Raw genomic sequence first — 23,736 nt, forward strand, 5'->3', positions numbered from 1 at the left:
AGCCAGTGAAGAAATTATATAAAATCCAATAGCATGTAGGTAGAAATTTATATTTTGCTTTTACTCTTTTGCATTATATCTTTCCCAGATATTCAAAATAAGATTTTGTCACTTTTCACTATGGGATTATTTATGTAATTATGGGTCTGTAAGGAAACTTTCCAAATTTACTGCTTTGTTCCAGTTGTTCAAAGATTGTTTTATGTCTTAACAGTTCACTATGAGGTGTTTATTGTACATAAACATTACAAATTATGATGGTGTCTGAGCAGTTACAAACCCCATTTCCAAAATAGTTGGGACACTTTCTAAAAGTGCAGATTTTAGTTTTTATTGTATTTTTAGAAAGTATCCGTCGGAGGTGCAACAAAAGTGGGAGAGATAGAAAGTGCAAACAGTGTGATGAGAAGAGACAATGAATATGCTATATGGGCAGAACAGTGATGGAAATGGAAGCACTGACAGAAGCAGAAGGATAAAGTAAAAGAACATGTGAAGATAAAGAGTCTGGGGGGAGAGATGCAGTTCTGAGCTGTGTGGAGAGGGCTGATCAGACACATCGCCCATACACACAATTTTGAAAAGATGATGATGATGATGAAGAAGAAGAAGATTTACTGAATATAGTTAATTTCTATTTTGGTAACATAAAAATGACACTGTTTATATCTGCAAACATAAATTCTCATTTATTTCTGAACTTGTCTCTAGGTGCTGTTCAGACTTAACTTCCTTGTGGTGGTGCTGTGCCTGGTGATGGACAGGCCGTATCAGTTCTACTATTTTGTTCCTTTGGTGACTTTTTGGTTTGTTGTAATATATGTAACATTAGCAGTCTATCCTCAGATAACCCAGAAAATAGCTAATGGTAAGTCTTTATTTAGTATTACTAATTATTTATAAAATATGATATTATTTTCTTTATTAGAGGATGCAGCCATATAAATAACTTTTTTAAAAATGGCTGTGTGTATATTTAGGATACCTGCCAAGAGCAGGTTAAACACCAATAGTATTTTATATTCATATGTAGTAATTAGTACAATCCTTGTCTTTCTGATTTATTTAAATATGTTTGATATCAATATTTTATTTTAATAGGTTAAGAATAAACATTAGTATTCTACAAAGTTGAATATTTTTAATATGCATTAAACAGTGTCGTTTTGAGTCTTCATAGCTTTGATTTTAAAGAAAAGTTTTGACAAGGGATTACTTTTTTGCTCCTTCTATAAAATTCAGTTTTGTTCATAAAATTCTGTGTTGTGTTTTCTCATTTATTTTACTTGAGTAGCTTTTACCTCTGGCAGGAAGTTTACATCCTCACATAAAGTTTAAATCCTTTCATAATAAGCCATCTGTGTTATAAGCAGGGCGACAACAAAATGACAAACCAATGTAAACTCACCAGCCACTATATTAGGTACACCTGTTCAACTGCTTGTCTGCGGTGGGTTGGCACCCTGCCCAAGATTGGTTCCTGCCTTGTGCCCTGTGTTGGCTGGGATTGGCTCTAGCAGACCCCCGTGTCCCTGTGTTCGGATTAATTGGGTTGGAAAATGGATGGATGGATGGATGTTCAACTGCTTGTTAATGCAAATATCTGAATATCTGAGAAACTGCTGATCTACTGGTATTTTCACGCACAGCCATCTCTAGGGTTTACAGAGGATGGTCAGGAAAAGGGGAAATATCCAGTGAGTGGCAGTTCTCTGGGTGAAAATGCCTTGTTGATGCCAGAGATTAGAGGAGAATACCCAGACCAGTTCAGGCTGATAGAAAGACAACAGTAACTCAAATAACTACTCATTACAACCAAGTTGTGCCAAAGAGCATCTCTGAAGGCATCAAACCTTGAAGGAGATGGGTTACAGCAGCATTAGACCACAACGGGTGCCCATCCTGTCATGTAAGAACAGACATCTGAGGCTACAATTTGCATGGGCTCACCAAAACTGCACAATAGAAGATTGGAAAAAACATTGCCTGATCTGATGAGTCTCGATTTCTGCAGTGACATTTAGATGGTAGGGTCAGAATATGGTGTCAACAGCATGAAAGCATTGATCCATCCTGCCTTGTATCAACTGTTCAGGATAGTGGTGGTGGTGTAATAGTATGGGGGATATTTCCTTAGCACACTTTGGCCCTCTTCGTGCCAGCTGAGCATAATTTAAATACCACAGCCTTCCTGAGTATTGTTGCTGATCCCTTTGTGATCATGGTGTACCCATCTTCTGATAGCTACTTCCAGCAAATTAATGCACCATGTCACAAAGTTCAAATCATCTGAAACTGGATTCTTGGACATGACAGTGAGTTCACTGTACTCAAATGGAGTCACCAGATCTCAATCCAATAGATCACCATTGAAATTAAAATGTGGTGGAAAGGGAGATTTGCATCATGGATGTGCAGCCGACAAATCTGCAGCAAATGCATGATGCTATAATGTCAAAATGTACCAAAATCCCTGACGAATGTTTCCAGCACCTTGTTGAATCTATGCAATAAGGAAATTAAAGCAGTTCTAAAGGTAGAAATGGCCCCAACCTGGTACTAGTAAGGTGTACCTAATAAAGTGGCCATTGAGTTTAGAGTAGAGCAGACATTAAAACAGTCTGCAAGTGATTGCTGGGGAATTGCATGTTTTCTAAGCATTAAAAAATAAAACAAAAAACAGAAAGACAACAATATCCAAATCCTATCAAATGTATGGCAAGGGAAAAACCAGACAGTGATGTGCCCTACACAGTGAGCTTGAGGTGTTTAAAAAGCAAGAAAGTCCAATTCAGAGTCACAGCACATTGTCTTCATATATATATATATATATATATATATAGAGTCCTTATTTTCATTTTTTACTGCATTACCGTATGACATTTAGTGATAAGTGCTCAACAGCAGATGATCATCATATAGTAATCAAATATTTATTAGTACTGTTCAAAAACTGAATTAATGGTTAATAAAATTGAATTATCTCCCATTCTGGTTCTCTAAACTATAAACGAATTAAGTGGCCCTTACTGTAGTGAGTTAAGTGCACATACAGTATTTGATACAATCTAGTGAAGCAAAGTTTTATCATGTTTTATAATAGTAATTTAATTTATACAGCTGCAAAAATGTAATGACAGCATTTACATTGGTTACAAGCATATTACAGTGTTGTGCAGTAACACATTTTACTACCAAACGGTGTGGAGGTTTAATGAATTTAATTCTGATTTTGTTGCAATTGATTATCAGAGAAATATGTAATGTCAAAATGAAAATGCAATCTTACAGATCCTACTAAATTAAATATGTACATTTAAAAAATTATATTGGAAAAAAATGTAATAGTTCAGTAAGAATTTGCCTATGCACAGAGGTCTAAAATGTGTTATTTGTAAGTAAAGACGACAAATTGACCACAAAGGGGAGTGTTCGTTAATCCTACTGTGGTACTGTAAAACATTTTAACAAGATATTCTTTATACTTCAAACTGAAAAGATTTTTTAACTTAACATTTTATACTTTATAATAGGCAAAATTCAAACAACATAATTTTTCATTACTTGCGTAACTGCCTGGCTGGTTCTGTCAGTACATTCTCCCCAGTTCTTTGGTTGAGCAATTTAGGAGAGCATCTTTAACTATTTCATAGTCTATTTTTAAGTTGCATTGCCCTTTTATTAACAAATATTGAATTTTTAAATTATATAATTAAATTATCTGTAGATATCTCGATGCTAACCTTTGTGTTTAATTAAATATTACAGGTAGTATTTGGTGGCATCTGGCTTTGCTGCTGAAATTATTTTTTTTGCTGCTCTGTATTTGGTTTTTAGCACATTCCCAGGTGAGTCTGCATTTATTCACTTGTTCTTTCTGATATGCTTGTGTAACACATTATTTAAAAACTTTAATGATTCTATTATTTAATTTTCTAATAAATCATCTCTCTCTACATCGATAGATCTTTTAACATTCTTATGACATTTTTTTTAGTACATAAAGCAAAACTAAACTAAATCTTCCATTAATTTTAGCATACTACATAAGTAACTTGAAGTTGATTGTTTTGTTTTCTCATCAGTATATTTGTTTGAATACATTGGTTTGTTGTTTGTAGGGTGTGTTTGAGAACATCTTTTCCATTTGGCCAATTTCTAAGCTCTTTGAAATGGATGCAAACGTCCATGAATGGTGGTTCAGGTGGAAGCTAGATCGTTTTGTAAGTAAATTCCTTGTTGTGTTTGTTTGTAAAGTTATTGCAGGAAAGCTAAAATCTAATATTATTACAACACTTATGTTTAATTTTATATCAAGTATTTGTATTCACTTCAGCAAAATATAATATTTTGTTATCTTTTTTTACTTGACCTTTAAAGGAAAATTAAATAACTTTAGGGACAAAATTATCGACTGCACCTAATTAAGGCAAATCTTTAATTAATTTATCCCACCTCATTTTCTTAAATTTGTGAAATGGATGTTAAGTGTTTGCTCAGGAATACTCTCTCAGAATATATATAGTTGCTAAAGAAGTCACATTGTGTATCCAAATTATAACACCAGTAGTTGTAATATTCAAAAGCATCTGAAATATACAATGTGGAGAAACATAGAAAGTGGAATGTGGTGTCATTTGAAAACTGAAACACCCTCCTCATTAAGTATATAATAGTCTGTCTGTCAAATTGCACACAATTGAATCCGGATGTTGAAGAAAGCCGTAGGGGGATTTTGGGCAGGTATTGATTTGATAGAGCCATTTGATTGATTTTAAGGGTAGAAAGAAAAATATTACAACGTGGTTGGCATTTTAACGGAAAAACACTTTAATAATAGCAATAACAAAATTAATGACTTTATGCATTTTTTTTTTAATTTTCATTATTGTTCAGTCCCACTGATGAGGGCAGAACAATGGGGCCATGTTTAAAGAGTTAAATTGAATCAGGTAAATTCAGTTTTAGAAAGCAGCAAGCAAGTGTAACCTGGGGCCTTATGTATAAACGGTGCGTACACACAAAAATGTTGCGTAAGAACGTTTCCACATTCAAATCGCGATGTATAAAACCTAAACTTGGCATAAAGCCACGCACATTTCCACGGTAGCTCATTCCCTGTCGTACGCAAGTTCTCCGCTCGGTTTTGCAGACTGGCGGCACCCAGCGTCAAAGCAGTGCTACTGTTCCTGTGTGGTTTATCTTTCTTTTTCAGATCCACATCCCTGACACGGCTTTATAGATACACTGAAATTAACTGCAATTGTTTATTAGTTTAATGCATCTGATTGTAATTAACCTGTAACAATATAATGGTCCACGGAATGGTCAAACAATTCCAAATGCCATAACTGCTTTAGCATTGTTACTCTCACTGTACCATCTTCTTCTTCTTTCAGCTGCTCCTGTTAGGGGTTGCCACATCGGATCATCTTTTTCCATATTACTCTCACTGCACCACTTGGAGTATTTATATCATTGTATCTGAGTAGTGAATCATAGCAGCAGCTGATCAGAAAGAGAATTATCGGTATACAGCATCAAGCACACGCTGCCTCAGCCATTCGCTATTTGAACTGCTTTCATCCGAAAAACGCTTCAGAGTCTTTCTTGTACTGACCTTGTGGTTCAAAAACAGTTTCATCATAAGAACTCTGAACACACTCCATCAGTCCATCAACTGCTCCTTGTACTGTAGAACTGTCTGTATTTATAAGTTCAATCACCTTACTTTAAACTTGCGATACAGTTATAATATCGCACAACCTGAGCCACTTTATAAAGCACATATTTACATATGATGACAATATCATTTTTAAGATGAAATGCAGCACGGTGCCGCAACGTTAGCCAGGAGCTGGAACTTCATTCACGGATTGTTCCTGCCTCGCGCAGTATTCTTGCTGTGGCTGGCGTGACACTGGAAGGATAGATGGATAGAATACTTAAACATTATGAAGATATTTTAGTGTTCCTTAAAAGTTTTGAAGAATCGACGTTCTAAAATATGAAGTGCAATATAAATAAAATTTATTATTATTATTATTATAAGCTTACAGATGGCTTAACAACTATTACAGAGCTGATTCTGTGGCGATTGGGTATTTGGAGAAAGAAAAGTAAGGACAGGAATTGGGGGTTAGTACGTTTGAAAGAGACAGTACTTCCATAATAAAGTATTTCATCGAAGGTCGCGCATGGTGCAGCAAGCATCTTGTGTGAGACATGAACAATCACTGTGCCACTGTGTTCCCATGTTTAATAACATGCTTTAACGCCTATCATCATTAAAATGATATCACATATACTTCTCAGTATTTTAATTATTCAGAGAGCAGTAATATTACGAATGTAATGGATTCTGTGTCCTGTCGGAGGAAGAGAAAGCCTGGAAGCACGTAGTGATTCACATACATAGAGCACATAGAAGATCAAATACAAAATAAAGCATTTATCGTGCTACTTTAGTTATGATGGGATTTGATAAACTAGTAAATTACACGATTTTAAGATGAAGTTTATGATGTTCTACGTTAATCACAAAATAAACTACATGATTAAAGTGGAAATTTCAAGATTAAAGTTGACATTTCGTGCTTTTTACCCACTGTGTGCCTTTTTTTTTCTCTGTACCCTAATAAGCTTTCATATGACACTCAGACGGTGGGCTACAACTCACCTTTTCACAGCGACTTTGATATGTGACAACTTCTTTTTTATTTCGTGCACTGTGCAACTTTGTGAACTTGAGCTTTCGAGTTTCTCCGACACGCTATATCACTCGATCAACTTCCTTTTGTTGTTTATACCACTGTTTAAACCAACAAATAGTAAGTTTTTCCTTGCCTCCACTTGGTATTCGCTGAAATTCTTCTATTTTCCCTCGTACTTTTGCCATTGTCTTTTCACAGAAGGCTGATGTTAAGGGCTAGTTATATTGATTTGCATATTCAAAGAGGTGTAATTCTGGGAGGAGTTGGTGTGGGACAGCAGGCGCGTGCACATGCGTTAATTTTCACGCTGACTAGGATTTATGTAGCAGAAGAATGTGGAAGTTGGCGAACGAACAGATTTATGCATCTGGATTTTTTTTGTGCGTAAGCACATTTCCGCTTTTGTGCTTATGTTATGTTATTGTGCGAATTCTACGCACGGTGTTATGTATGAGGCCGCAGGTCTCTAGAATAATTTGCTGTGATTAGATTCTTAGCCCTCAGAATTTCAGGACACCAAATGTGAAATATTATTAGGCACTTTTTTTGGCTGTTTAACAACGTGTTTTGATTTCAGTGTCACACACCACTTAATATATTTGACTTTTAATCTTTTTTTATCTTCATATACTATTTTTTGTTATTATAAGCAAATGAATCATTTTCCAAATAATATTCAGTATTTCCTCCTTATTTTCTCAAGCAGCTTTTCTTGCACAATCCTAAATGTCTGCATCGTTCATTCTTGTTTGTCCTCCTTTACCTTCTATTATCTCGACTAGGACATGTTGTCCTTCCTTGGCTTAAACAAACAAGAAAGATAAACATATTTTAATGTCTTACTGTTTTACTTTATTTCAGTCTGTTTATTGTTCCCCCGGTGGCACATTTTTGGGGGTGGTATTATTGGCCAAAAGGCTCAGTACAATTTATGTGTAAGCAGCAGGATTTGGAAAAATAGCAGTCATGGATGAAAAAAGTAAAATTCTCTGATTTTTATTCACAAATGCTTCAAAAATAATTTTCAGACTGTCCTTCTGTGACGGCATCAGACACAGCAGTTGAAATTTATGAGGCAATAACAAAAACAAACATAAACATTACACCGATAATAATTTCTAGGAAGATAAACAACTAAATTACAATTTATAATTTTGTTTCGTTATCAATCCGAATGTGCTCTTGCTCTGCGGAAAAAAACATCCCCACCTATCACTTGTACACTACACTGGTTCTGGTTTTGCAGCGTAATTATATTAAACTAATAATAAGAACACGGCTCATCAGTGCGTCTATACTATATTCTTGTCTAGTTGATGCTTATAAATAATTATATGTGAAAAATTGTTGCAGTTTCTCTATATATCAATAAATCTATGCAAAATGTATATTAATTTTTCTCTATACATTACTTTAATTTTCTATTTAAATAGGTTAATATATTCAAATGCAAATTGAAGCATCACCCCGAGCAGCACAAACTCTAGCTATGCCACTGTTTATAACCAGGCCTGTATAACGTAACCTTTGTTTCTGCTACTTTGCAGCTAGTTTGACAACTTGCCTTTCGCTGCATTTAACAACATGCTATTTTTTTTCTCTTCCTTAGCTGGTATTTTCTTTGCATTTTGTTAAAAAATAACTAAGGCAACAAAATATTTACAGTAAGTCTTAATTTCAGCTATACAACAATATGTATTAAACCCAGGTAATATATATTACGTATTTGTTTTTTGTCAGGCATTCTGTTAAGTGTACTGTAAAAAAGAAAGCATAATATTTTGCAAGAAAGTGAATGTTACAGAAAATAACTGCTTTCAAACCATTTCATATCTGACATCCAATAAATGTATGTGTGTCTAGTTGTTTATAGATTACTGTGAGGCATATCCAAACATTTTATTCAGCGTAAAATTAAAAATTCAAACATGCCTATAATTCACCTCCTCTCATTTCCAAAACTTTACTTAATCCAATTCAGCATTGTGTAGCACTTGAGCATATCCTGGCTGCGCTGGACAAGAATAGTTTGACAGGACCGCAGTACATCACCGCTTTCGTTCACGCTGTAACTCACGCAGGGTGAATGTACAATTACTGATTAACCTAACTTGTACATCTTGGGGGAACAGAGAAGAAGACCCATGCAGACAGGTGGAGAACATGCAAACTCCACACAGACTGTGAATGGAAGTGGGATTCGTTCTGAAGAAGCTGGATCCATGAGATGCCACTGCAGTTTTCTTTTCTTCCAAGTTTACATTCTGGACAGCTTACTCTTATTACTAATAATTCTGATTAATTTGTAGCAAGTCCTTATACTTCATTCTTAACAGTGCATTGAACTGGGCTGGTTAATTTGAAGTTGTATTAATACATATCTCCGTAATCTATTAAATCAGGGGTTCCCAAACCTTTGGACTTCAAGTACCACCTGAAGTTAAGTGAGTTGTATTGTGTACCACCCGCACCTTGTTGAAAGGGGGGGAGTTCAGGTCTAAACTGCCCAAAATCTGAATAAAAGTTAAGGAATTGGAAGAAATTATGCATAAAATTAATGAAAAAATTTGTGCCTGTACATAAATTGATAAATTCCGCCCCGAAACTAAACCCTGCCTTCGGCCTGTATGTGACGCAGTTACCGAAGACGAAATGGTATCGGCTTTGCTTAGATCTAATGACTACGATGCGATACAGCGGAACTGCACGTATTACAACAAATGCGAACGATTTCTATAAGGCAGAGTTACCGAAGACTAAATAGTGTCGGCGTTGTGCTTTCATCTAGTGACCAAAAGCTCAAACAGTGAAGAAGTAGAAGTTGACTTCCGTGAAATGGAATTATGGTAGCGCTAAATGAACTAAATACTGATTCGAATAATAGGTTTTATTTATTCAGATGACGAAATTTCACACCACACTAAATTTGGGAATCCACGTATTATTGTATTTAAACAGTTTCATTGCTTTTTGCTCACAACAGGCTTGTCATAAAGGGTTTTGCACAGATAAATTAAATTTCAGGGACCGCGATGCGTACCACCTGAAAAGGCTCTGCGTACCACAGTTTGGGAAACACTGCATTAAATGATAACTTTCGTAGTTTTGAAGTTGAACTTAATTTATCACTATCATTTACTTCAGACACTTTCTTTGATAAGTAAGGCTATCTTTAGCAGTTTAATTAATCAAATCTGTCTCCCTGAAGTACTTAGAATTGCAGCCAGTAGGGTGCCAGACCAAACGTCTGTATCAAAATAAAACTCTACTATACATGCGGAACAATAACTTTAGTTTCAAAATAGCAAAGTACTCTACCATTTAAAGTATGTATCTGTTATTCACTGGCAGTGATTGCCAAAAAAAAAATATGAATATCATGTTTTTGGATATAATAAAATTTCTGATACTGTAGGACTGAATGACAACCCAACTAGAACAGCAGTAAACAATTTCAAAGCGTCCTTGGGGAAAAACAAAATTCTTTATGCAAAATCCAAATGTCAGGTATTTTGTCATATGCTCAAGATGTCCCAAGCCTGTATTTTTGCAAAAATATTGTTAAAAAACTATTTTCAACTGTAAAGTTTGCATAAATGAAAGTCAAGCTTTTATATTAAAGATCAATCTCCAAGGTCAGAATTCCTGCCTAGTAATAACTCACTCATTGCTTACCATGGCACTTCATAATCATCATTACCAGCGTGGTCTCTGAGCAATGTATGATTAGAGATTAAAATGTAAGAAAAGCAAACGACCACATTATCATGTGAAGAGCATGTCAGATATTTGTGCATATCTAAGATGTTTCAATGTTCAGAACGGTCAAGACACTGTCGTCTAATTACCCCAAAGTACTCCAGTTATGACATACCACTAGGATAATAAATGTAACAATAAGGCCAAGGACACCTTGTGTGTGCAGAAATCATTTTCTGTAGAGGATTAATATATCTGGTACAAATGAGGCAAATCAATACATTCACAATGTACAACTTTAAAAGTGACTGCATTTTCAGTGAAATGGTGACTAATAGATTTTTTGTAGACAAAGTATTCCATTAAATATCACAGTACATTAACAAAACTTGGACAAAAAAAATCACACCCCTTTAATGTGTGTTTCAGAGTATAATACTAGTAAGATTACATTAAAAGAATTGCTGTCTGCAATTTTCAGGATATGTGAGGGGTTTTTATATTTGCAGACCTATAAAAGAAACTTGAAAAATGAGTAAATATGATTTCTTTGTTAGTATCTAAAAAATACCCCAACCTCCAACAGAGGATTTTTTAAATGCTGCTAAATAAGACAGAATCCGTAATACTACTGATAGCCTAAGGATTTTGTTGTTTTTGTAGATTTCAGGTGTTAGTATTAAAAATGCCGAAATGAAAACTGCAAAATTAATAAGGACAATTGCAACTTACTTACTGCATGCATGTATTTAATAAAGTCAATACTTATTATTAGGGATGGTTTATACCTCACGCTCCAAATGCTTATGCACACGCATCATTGCTGCCAACCATTACCAGTGTTCTTTTGATGCATCTTCTGAGCACACATAAAGAAATTAAAGTAACACACATGCCCGACTTGCAGTATTAGCAAAAATATGGGTGGCACGTGGGATCAAGATGGTATGTGACATCACCATCATTTTTTACCATCAACATCTAATGGCAAGCTGCAATGCAGCTCCAGCAGGATAAATCTACATACTTTGATGTTTAATGAATGATTCAATGTGGTGAAGCAAATCATCAGACTTAAATACTGACATGTGAATGTATTCATGGTGTTTTGCTTCATCAATTTCTCACATAGGCAATTTGAGTATCACATATTTCCCATCATAATAATGCAATACATTTACAGATCCATCCTATGTGTCGCTGTTGCCGTCTTTTTTTTTTTCTTTTTTTTTTGCATCTTCAGAAACTCACAACACAGCGAAACTGGACGTTGTTTTTTCACCATGATGATTTCTCTCACTGACACCTGGCGGGACATACATGTCACATAGCATTAAATCCCTGGCCTTGGACTTATCTAAGGTAGACAAAATACTGTTACCTTAATTTCAGTGTATATAATGAATAATTTGAAAGCATATAATTGGTAAAGTAAGACCAAATCTTTTAAAATTTAATGCATGACCTACTGTACCAGTATAGGCAAGTGAGGCTTCCAGAGCAGTGCTGAGATTAAGATCTTCATCATGGAATACATCCCGAACAACAACCCTCAACACAAATGAAATCTTGTCTATCACAAGCAGTGAAGAACAGTAGTGCCAGAATTTTCATCAAGAAAAGAAAAAGGCTCTCCCTCACTACTAGCCTTCATTTAACCAATTGAAGGCTGAAGTAGTGCCTATACAGACTGGTGCAATCTACTGTATGTAGAAACTGCTCTGGCACTTCTATCCATCCATCCATTGTCTAACCCGCTGAATCCGAATACAGGGTCACGGGGGTCTGCTGGAGCCAATCCCAGCCAACACAGGGCACAAGGCAGGGACCAATCCTGGGCAGGGTGCCAACCCACCACAGGACACACACAAACACACCCACACACTAGGGCCAATTTAAAATCGCCAATCCACCTAACCTGCATGTCTTTGGATTGTGGGAGGAAACCGGAGCGCCCGGAGGAAACCCACGCAGACACGGGGAGGACATGCAAACTCCACGCAGGGAGGACCCAGGAAGCGAACCCGGGTCTCCTAACTGCGAGGCAGCAGCGCTACCACTGCGCTCTGGCACTTCTAACAATGTTGTATTCTTTACAGACACCATGCAGTCTGCTAGGGACAAAGAAATTAATGTCCCATCTTCCACTTTTATTTGCCTATGCAGAGTCTACACTGGCAATGTGCAGTGGATTCCTTTTCACTGAGACATACTAGGCAGTGAGGTTGCTGACAAATAGGCAAAGTAGGGATCTATCAAAAAACCGGAAGACATGTCTACCACTTACCATGAAGCTAGGAACATCAAAGCCAATCAACATATCAAGTGGTTACTTCATATTCCACACTATAAAAGGAATGACCCATACCACTTACTTGCAGGGCCTGAGCAGGTGGCTGACTTCAGACTGTGGGAAGACTAGAACCACATAAACCACGACCTCTACACCAAACTTTGGATTGATCAGTTAGACCAGTACCCATGCAAAACAGGCAGCCAGATGACAAAGTATCTACTGCAAGACTCTTCTGCTGCATGAGGCCATGAGATGACAAATCTGGAAAGCGGAGACACCAGTAATACAGAAGCTGTATGGAAGCCTTGTGCACCTACAATCTATTGCAACATTCATCAGGGAGGCCGGTGTGCCAATTTGAGTGAATGGCAAGAAGAAGAAGTTCTGGAATCTATACTAATAAAAGGCAAAGCCCTCACTCACTCACTCACTGACTAACTCACTGACTCATCACTAATTCTCCAACTTCCCGTGTAGGTAGAAGGCTGAAATTTGGCAGGCTCATTCCTTACAGCTTACTTACAAAAGTTAAGCAGGCTTCATTTAGAAATTCTACACGTAATGGTCATAACGGTCGACAACGTCCGCCATGTTGAACTTTCTTATTTATGGCCCCATCTTCACGAAATTTAGTAGGCGGCTTCCCTGCACTAACCGAAACCGATGTACGTACTTATTTCGATGGTATGATGCCACTGTCGGCCGCCATATTGAACTTTCCAACATCACTAATTTTCCAACTTCCCATGTAGGTAGAAGGCTGACGCCATCTTCACGAAATTTGGTAGGTGGCTTCCCTGCGCTAACCAAAACCGATGTACGTACTTATTTCGGTGGTATGACGCCACTGTCAGCCGCCATATTGAACTTTCCAATGTCACTAATTCTCCAACTTCCTGTGTAGGTAGAAGGCTGAAATTTGGCAGGCTCATTCCTTACAGCTTACTTACAAAAGTTAAGCAGGCTTCACTTCGAAATTCTACGCGTAACGGTCAACAACGTCCGCCATGTTGAACTATCTTATTCATGGCCCCATCTTCATGAAATTTGGTAGGCGGCTTCCCTGCGCTAACCGAAACCAATGTACATACTTATTTCGGTGGTGTGACGCCACTGTCAGCCGCTATATTGAACTTTCCAACGTCACTAATTCTCCAACTTCCCATGTAGGTAGAAGGCTGAAATTTGGTACTTATTTCGGTGGTATGATGCCACTGTCGGCCGCCATATTGAACTTTTTAACGATCTTTGTTACTTATGGGCCCATCTTCAAGAAATTTGGTATGCGGGTTCCCAACGGTAACTGAATCCTACTTACGTACATATATACATCCATAGCTTGCAGCTCGGTCACCGTGTGAGGCGGCGTTGGGTCCCCCATCCCAATGCCTCCCACGTTGTTGGCTGCCTGCCTATATAAGGCCGTCTTTTCTTCCAGTCTCTACATTCCCTTCCTTGCTTCGCCACGGGATTCACGTCTCCCTGCACCCATTTCCTTTATCATTCCAACCGTACCCGCATTAACATGTCTATCGAGGTGATCACCATCGATCAAAGAACTGTCACTTTAACGAGTGGTTTCCATGCCCGGAGATGGCACCTACCTTTTCCATTCTCTGTGTTACATATTGCACGGCCATATCAGGCTCACTCTTGATATCCGGAGGAACATTGTGTCTTTATGTATTGAATGACTGGGACAGGTTCAATGTGTGGACTGATGACGGTACAGGAGATAATTATACTACACAGGAGCACTATAAGAGTGAAATGCTTAAGCCCTTCACCTATGGTTCTGCATGTGAGTTGATGGCTGCCGCTGAATTGTTAGGTTGTCGCTTTCAAGTGTACCAAAATGGCCAAATATTTTATACCTTTGGACAACCGTCAATGCCTCTTAAACATCTTAGATTCACAGGTGACGATTTCAGTAGTGGACACTTTGATGTTTATAAATGTTTAAACTTTCAAAAGCTGGATGTGAAGTTATCGATGAAACCGGTTGTATACTTACAACGCTTGACAGATGCCGAATGTCTCTTCAACACAAGTCCTACAAATACTGTCGTAATTGAAACAAACCATGAAACTCAAACCGATTATGACAGCAGCAATCCAAGCTGTGAGATTTGAAACAAGATTACTGTTCACATGGCCAACTGTACGTTGCATGCTTAAGAGTAAGCTCAGCGCACAGCTTGGTCATATTACAACCGGAGGGCCAAATTCACAATGTGGTACACAAAGAGATCCTTAACAAATAATTATTGGTATATTTTCCCTCAGTTTAAAAAGGTTTAATTTTCTTCTTAATAAAAATTTTAAGGCAGTACTTCGCCACTGTGAAGCGCAGGTATTTTGCTAGTCTATCATAAAGCTTGACATCTACATCTTCAAAATTATAGACGGAGGAAACAATTAAAAAGCAGTTGAGCAAAACACAGTAATTAAAGTGGGATAATTGGTATGTGGACCCCATTTTTTGTCAGTTTGTTTTTGGATATGTTCTGTCCTATAGGTATTAGGTGTGACTAATGCATGAGGGTTTTGTCATCTCTTAGTCTCCCCCCATTAATTTTTTTCATAAATTATCACAAGCTCCTCCCAAAACTGTGTAATAGTTGGTTAGTTTCTCCAACACTCTTGGTGTATCGGGAAGCAAGTGGTCTCCAATGGACTCAATCAGCTACAATGAGTTCAGCTTCATCCAGTGGTAGGTCGATAGTTTTCAGGTCCCCCAAAAAAAGTTGACCTCCAAGTGGTACGTGGCCTGCCTGGTTTTCACGTCCTCTTTGGTGGTATCCAGCGCATGGCGAGCTTTGGAATGCGTTGAATGGGAAGACATAGTATGTGTCCGGTTAAGCACATGCTGCATTTTGTAATGATATCTGTATACAAAAATAATATACTGTATAAAGTACTGTATACAGGGTGGTCCAGATCTAATTATGCAGATCCAGATCGTCTGGATGACTTTGATTTATGCAGGGGTGATTCCAGTTCGGCGCAAATTCTTCATGTCGTCAGTTTGCACACTTCTTGATGGTCCGGACTTTTTCGGGTGATTTTCTATGTAATAAACTTAATAAGTTATAGCATAATGAAAATTGCATAATTAGATCTGGACCACCCTATAGTATACATACAGGTGCCGGTCATAAAATTAGAATATCATGACAAAGTTGATTTATTTCAGTAATTCCATTCAAAAAGTAAAACTTGTATATTAGATTCATTCATTACACACAGACTGATGTATTTCAAATGTTTATTTCTTTTAATTTTGATGATAATAACTGACAACTAATGAAAGTCCCAAATTCAGTTTCTCGGAAAATTAGAATATCAATTAAGATCAATGCAAAAAAAGGATTTTTAGAAATGTTGGCCAACTGAAAGGTATGAACATGAAAAGCATGAGCATGTACAGCACTCAATATTTAGTTGGGGCTCCTTTGGCCTGGATTACTGCAGCAATGCGGCATGGCATTGAGTCGATCAGTCTGTGGCACTGCTCAGGTGTTATGAGAGCCCATGTTGCTCTGATAGTGGCCTTCAGCTCTTCTGAATTGTTGGGTCTGGCTATTGCATCTTCCTCTTCACAATACCCCATAGATTTTCTATGGGGTTAAGGTCAGGCGAGTTTGCTGGCCAATAAAGAACAGGGATACCATGGTCCTTAAACCAGGTACTGGTAGCTTTGGCACAGTGTCCAGGTGCCTGGTCCTGTTGGAAAATGAAATCTGCATCTCCATAAAGTTTATCAGCAGCAGGAAGCATGAAGTGCTCTAAAACTTCCTGGTAGACGGCTGCGTTGACCTTGGACCGCAGAAAACACAACACACCCCAAACCATCACTGACTGTGGAAACTTTACACTGGACCTCAAGCAACGTGGATTCTGTGCCTCTCCTCTCTTCCTCCAGACACTGGGACCTTGATTTCCAAAGGAAATGCAAAATTTACTTTCATCAGAGAACATAATTTTGGACCACTCAGCAGCAGCCCAGGCGAGATGCTTCTGATGCTGTCTCTTGTTCAAGAGTGGCTTAACACAAGGAATGCGACAGCTGAAATCCATGCATACGTCTGTACGTGGTGGTTCTTGAAGCACTGACTCCAGCTCTCCATGGTGCGGTTATCCCTATTGCTTGTACACTTTTTTCTACCACATCTTGTCCTTCCCTTCGCCTCTCTATTAATGTGCTTGGACACAGAGCTCTGTGAACAGCCAGCCTCTTTAGCACTTTTGCCCTCCTTGTGCAAGGTGTCAATGGTCGTCTTTTGGACAACTGTCAAGTCAGCAGTCATCCCCATGATTGTGTAGCCTACAGAACTAGACTGAGAGACCAGTTAAAGGCTTTTGCAGGTGTTTTGAGTTAATTAGCTGATTAGAGTGTGGCACCATATTCTAATTTTCTGAGATACTGAATTTGGGTCTTTCATTAGTTTTCAGTTATAATCATCAAAATTAAAAGAAATAAACATTTGAAATACATCAGTCTGGGTGTAATGATTAAATCTAATATACAAGTTTCACTTTTTGAATGGAATTACTGAAATAAATCAACTTTGTCATGATATTCTAATTTTATGACCGGCACCTGTATAGTACTATAAATATACTGTATGCAAATAATATGAGTTTATCCTGACTGCTTTTATTATCTTGTTACTGTTGCTTTGGTATAAGTTCAACAGAATATACAGTGTTAGCTTTGCAGAAGATCTTTGTCCACTTTTAAGACAGGTCCTACCTTATATAGTATATCATGTGTTGTTGTTCTACAAGCTGTTGGGGAAAAGAGGATGGTGGTAAAATCGGATGCCATCATTCAAAATCCTCTCCATGTCCTCCGGTAGATGCTGTCTTAGAGCCACAGGCGTATTCCACCATGGGGTGCTAAGAAGTGCTTTTTGGGGTCGTTTCTGCCTGCTGCTAGCAGGAAATTCATTGCTTCCTCCCAATGCCCTACACTAAATGCTGATACTCTTTAAGTTCATTCTGCAGATTTTAAGCTCATTTTGCAATTTCTACACAATATACCTAATTTATTTATCGATTGTATTATCTGTATTATGAGTCTGCATCCTTGTTTTCTATGTTTCTGCTGCTGTATGCATATCAATTTCTGCTTAGGATTAATAAAGTTTATCTAATCAGCAAAAATTGAAATTGTATTAAAGAAACATTGTTTTGCCTAAATACTGAATATATATATGTATTTTTTTTTTTTTTTTTTGCAGGCTGTTCTTCATGGAATTTTCTTTGCATTTCTCTACTTGGTATTACAGAAGTGTCAAGCGTTGTCAGAAGGCAAAGGCGAACCTCTCTTATCATTTAGAATTTCAAATTGTTTACTTTTCATATCCGTAGTTTCATTTCTAGTAAGTAACATTCTATTCCAAATAGTTTTAATTAGGTGGAGTATTTTCAGGGCGGCACGGTGGTGCAGTGGTAGTGCTGCTGCCTCGCAGTAAGGAGACCTGGGTTCACTTCCCGGGTCCTCCCTGCGTGGAGTTTGCATGTTCTCCCCGTGTCTGCATGGGTTTCCTCCCACAGTCCAAAGACATGCAGGTTAGGTGCTTTGGCAATCCTAAATTGTCCCTAGTGTGTGCTTGGTGTGTGTGTGTGTGTGTGTGGTGTGCCCTGCAGTGGGCTGGCACCCCGCCCAGGATTTGGTTCCTGCCTTGTGCCCTGTGTTGGCTGGGATTGGCTCCAGCAGACACCCGTGACCCTGTAGTTAGGATATAGCGGATTGGATAATGGATGGAATATTTTTTTTATTTTTTTTTTTTTAAACAGCCCACCTTGGTGTTGTCATTGCATCTTGTAATTTTAAACTTGTGTGTAGTCATGTGTAGTGTTGAAAGAGGAGTTCAGCAACATTTTTATGATGTCAGATTTTGTTACAGCGCTTCAGGAGAGATGACCAGCTATTAACATCTTTCTTTATACTTTCCATCAAACTGGCAAAATTGAATTTGCATAGATTTGTAAGTTTTTGTTACTGCACCTCCAAGGTATTTAAACTGTTCTAACACAGAATAAAGTTGATCCAGTTTAAGATAACATGCAAGATTTTTCACTTGGATAAAAACACGCTTATTCTGGATACTCCTGACCCCAAATCAATCACATACTAAATTACAGACACATCCTTAATTTGGATTTAAGTATGGAAAGTGTTACAAAATGTTAATGAGGTATGATAATGGACTTTCAGACCCACTGGGAAAAAGTCTGTGCTGCTGGTCAGCCAAGACCACTTTGCCACATTTTTTGGTGGTATCTACTGTAACTGTTAATTAGTAGTTAATCGCTTTATTTTGTAATTATTTGCTAACATATGAAGGATCTTTTGCCTTACTTTTTATATTACTAACACATTTTTTATTCTTTGATTCATGATAATAAAATGATACTTTTGATTTTAATCTTTCTTTTTCTTTTAGACCTATTCAATATGGGCAAGCAGCTGTAAAAATAAGACCGAGTGCAATGAACTACATCCTTATGTGTCTGTTGTACAGGTATTTCACATTTTGCTTTTTGTATGCAATTATATGTAAAAATAAAAGAAGATTGTTAAAAAAATGCAGTACTAAAAATGGCTCAACTTGTAGCCAAGCTCAGAAGAATTCAGGACAGAGACATGAAAACACAATGTAGTGAAGCAAAGATACAGACATTGCATATATATGACCCTATGTATAATAGGGTGGTCCAGATCTAATTTTGCAATTTTCATTCCGCTATAACTTATTAAGTTTATTACATAGAAAATCACCTGAAAAATCCTGGACCATCGAGAAGTGTCCAATCTGACGATATGAAGAATCGTCTTTGCACCGAACTGGAATTGTCCCCACATAAATCAAAGTCATTCAGATGATCTGGATCTGTATAATTAGGTCTGGACCACCCTGTATGTATATATACATATACGGTATATATATATATATATATATATATATATATATATATATATATATATATATATATATATATATACACTGTATATATTTTGTATTCATTAATATATTATTTTTCTTTTTTTTTTATTTTACATGTGGCGTTTATCATTTGCGGTGTTCTTATTTAATGACAAGACTACCATTGCCAGTTTTGAAGACTGTTACTTTCAACTGTAATTAGCACATTAATGTGACATGGGGCGATTCATTGCAGCTCATAAACAAATTCTGTCTTTTTCTATTCTGTGACCGCTCTGTCAGAGTCCTGCACATTCTGATACTTTTGAAAGTGCATAAAGCTCAAAGGAAACTGAGTTTCACAGGTTCCGAATTTTTCACTACACAGCCTCCTTCAAAGGAGTTTTCTGTTGACGCGCCCAGTATAGGTGAAGGTCTACGTCATATGGGTTTTTGGCCATTTTAATATGGATAAAGATACATCAGTAAATGACATGAAAACTCTAGTGTGGACAGAGATTGTTTTTGTTTAACAATGCCATTTTTAAATAAAAACTTTATTATATGAATGTAGCAAGAGCTTACAGATTCCTAAGTAGCAGAGTTTTAACGAGTCTTCCTTAAACAGCAAGCCACCCTGGGGGGCAGAGTTCCCTATGAATTTGGCCTCAGCCAGTGTTTTACACCTTTTGTAATCTGTTGATGCTTTGTACATGATGGACATTGAAAAGAAAACTGCATCAATCCTGTTGGGTTAAAATGAACTGACAGACTGCAATCAGCTTTTTGTAATTCACCCATCCATAGTAAAATCTAATTCAGGGTTCTGGGGGTTGCTGGATCAGGCTTTGCCATAACCCTGAAACTGATTTTGTGCATTTGACAATGAATACTTATAGGACTCATTATCATATTACAGAGAAACAATAAACAGAAACACCAAGTACAAAAAAAGAGCATACCATTGTCTTTATATATAAACATGAACGTGTGGAAGTGTGTGTGTCTGTCCGGCCTGGAAGTGAGAGGTGGAGTCGGGGTAAGGGCTCTGCCTCCGAGGAAAACAGAAAACTCACTTAGCCGCAAATAACACAAGCGAGGCCAGCACGTCAGCAAAATGAAACATCAGAAGAAAGACAAAGTCGCTTAGCTGCTAACATCAGCAAAACGGTATCCCTTTTACTTTTCTTCCCATTGCCAGTTCACAAGCGTGGTGAGCATGTCTTCAAAACGAATCCTCCTAGGAGAGAGATGCCCAGAGTAGTTCCAGTAGTTCCTTTCAATTACCTGACATCTCTACATTTCAGTTTTTTTTTTCTGATGATTTCAATAGTTTGTAGGACTCCTGGCTTTTTACAGCACAGGCTTATACAGCTAGTATTTTATAATTGCTTTTACATTCTTGTGTTTAAATATGTTTATATCTACAGTGCCCTCCATAATGTTTGTGACAAAGACACATTTTTCATGATTTCCCCCTCTGCTCCACAGTTTAACATTACAAATCAAACAGTTCAGACGTGATTAAGGTGCACATTGAAAACTCTAATTTAAGAGCATTTGCATACATTTTGGTCACACAATGTAGAAATGACATCACTTTTGTGCATCGTCCCCCCATTTCAGGACACCATAACGTTTGACACAGTTGGTGTCACAGGTGTTTGTAATTACTCAGGTGTGTTTCATTCCTTCATACGATGCCTCGGCTTGCCTCTACCCTTTGGAGCCAATAGTTGCCATTGTTTAACATGAAGACGAGAGCTGTGCCAATGAAAGTCAAAGAAGCCATTATGAGGCTCAAATACAAAATGAATAAAACCATCCGAAGAAAGAACGCACTGGTGGGCTCAGTAATCGCAAAGGGACTGGTAGGCCAAGGAAGGCCTCCACTGCTGATGACAGAAGAATCTCCACTATGGTAAAGAAAAAGCCCCAAACGCCTGTCTGACGGATCAGAAACAGTCTTAAGAAGCAAATGTGTATGTGCCAGAAACGACTATCTGCAGAAGTCTTCATGAACAGAAATACAGAGGCCACACTGCAAGATAGAAACCACTAGTTAGCCACAAAAGCAGGATGGCCAAATAACAGTTTGTGAAAAAGCATTTAAAAGAGCCTGCAGAATTCTCGAAAAAAGTCTTGTGGACAGAAGAGACAAAAAATAATCTTTATTAGAGTAATGGCAAGAGAGAAATGTGGAGATGAAAAGGAACTGCCCAAGATCCAAAGCAAACCACCTCATCTCTTAAGCATGGTGGTGGGGGTGTTATGACTTGGGCATGTAAGGCTGCCATAGTTGCTTGTCTTCATTGATGATGACGCTGCTGATGGCAGTAGAACAATGAATTCTGAGGAGTATAGAAATATCTTATCTGCTAAAAGTTCCAGTTCATTCCTCCAAATGCATTGGACAACTCTTCATCTTACAACAAGATAATGATCTCAAACCAACTGCTAAGGCAACACAGGTGTTTTTCAAAGCTAAAAAATGGAAAACTCTTCAATGGCCAGGCTGCTGACCTGACTTAAATTAAATTGAGTTTACCTTCCATCTTCTAAAGAGACAACTTAAGGGGACAAGCCCCCAAAACAAGCCGGAACTGAAGATGGCTACATTAGAGGCTTGGCAGAGCATCACCAGAGAAGATCCTCCATGATGTTTATGAATTACAGACATCAAGCAGTCAGTGTATGCAAAGGATATGCAGGAAAGTACTAAATATGATTCATGTACCAGCTATTGCTATGTGCCTAACATTGTGGTGCCATTAAATGGGGGGTCGGGGGGCATGCAGAAAAAGTGTGGTCAGTTCTATGCAGAAACCCTTAATGAAACTCTGAGACTTTAATCTTATCTGAATTGTTTGATTTGTAATTTAAAATTGTGGAGCAGAGGTGTAAATCAAGAAAAAATAGGTATATGTCACACATAGAATGGTGGGCACTGTACTCTTTGGGATAGTTCTTATTTTAGTATCTGTACAGTAATACACCCTCCCAGGCTTATGAACACAGAGACGGCCATGATTTTTACTGTAGCCGTTAGACCAAAAACATTAGATTGGGATTAATAAAGTTTATCTAATCTATAGCGAAATTCAAAAAGAAATACAAAATTAGTTACTTCCACTTTAATGATGACCAGGTGTGTTTAAGTGTATTAATTGTGTATTGAAATATTTTTGACAATGCTCGTATGAACCATTCCTACCCCTAATGTGTTTCTACTTGCACAATACAACAGCTGACTCCGATGAATGTGGACAGTCAAACAGGTGTGACACAAACTTCAGTGAGAAAGCAACAGGCAGAACTTGTAACTGATCAAAATATTAGTCAGCAGTGTAGATCACTAAATAGTTTAGGAAAACTGTCACAAAGTTTCAGATAATGCAGTAATTTCTTATTCTGCTTGATTTCATATTTAATTGTTAATGTGCCAGCAAAACATCTTTATTGGATTTTTTTTTGTATATGTAGATATGTGCTTTTGAACACTAAATTTAGTTAACTTCAGCTCTTACTCAGTTATAATGAATGTCAGAGATGTTAATTTAAAAGAATACTTCAATAATATTACTCATTTTACTTATTTGTTTATTTTTTCTGTTACAGATTTTAGCCTTTATCCTTATCAGAAACATACCTGGATATGCACGCTCTGTGTATAGTTCATTTTTTGCCTGGTTTGGGAAAATATCACTAGAAGTAAGTTACATGTCTGCTTTCCATATCCTATACATCTGGCTAACTCAAGTCAGATATGGTAATTTTTTTCCAAATTAGCTACAACAAAGTGAGCATCCCAAATCCGAAATTCCAAAATCTGAAACTGAAACTGCTATTGTTCAGTTACAGCGATAGTGAAGGAGTCGATGCAAGGTTGAATGAACTGGCATTTTGTGAAAATGTGAAATGTAAAATATGCATTCTGATCTGTCACACCCCATCCGAATGTCTGCTGTTTAGGGAGTTGCTAATGAAGAGCAATGCAAGTTGCAGTACTTAAAACACCGAAATCAGTAAATCTGTCTAACGACACCAGTAGAAGCACAGAAGAGGCTGCACAGCATCCCCCTTCAGAATGCTT

The 23,736-nt window shown here is 37.4% G+C and overlaps 1 protein-coding gene across 2 annotated transcripts in view; it reads left to right on the plus strand.

The window, feature by feature from the left end:
- casd1 (CAS1 domain containing 1) overlaps positions 1-23,736 on the plus strand; it is a 59,775-nt gene that overhangs the window by 34,196 nt on the left and 1,843 nt on the right. For both annotated transcript variants that reach the window (XM_039736705.1, XM_039736706.1), the window contains exons 12-17: positions 712-868; positions 3,769-3,848; positions 4,122-4,223; positions 17,955-18,095; positions 19,164-19,241; positions 23,262-23,354. In XM_039736705.1, the coding sequence (XP_039592639.1) occupies positions 712-868; positions 3,769-3,848; positions 4,122-4,223; positions 17,955-18,095; positions 19,164-19,241; positions 23,262-23,354 (651 nt within the window). The remainder of the gene's footprint in view (positions 1-711; positions 869-3,768; positions 3,849-4,121; positions 4,224-17,954; positions 18,096-19,163; positions 19,242-23,261; positions 23,355-23,736) is intronic.

Source organism: Polypterus senegalus, chromosome 15 (assembly GCF_016835505.1).
Source record: "Polypterus senegalus isolate Bchr_013 chromosome 15, ASM1683550v1, whole genome shotgun sequence".
In the NCBI taxonomy this organism is placed as follows: Eukaryota; Metazoa; Chordata; class Cladistia; order Polypteriformes; family Polypteridae; genus Polypterus; species Polypterus senegalus.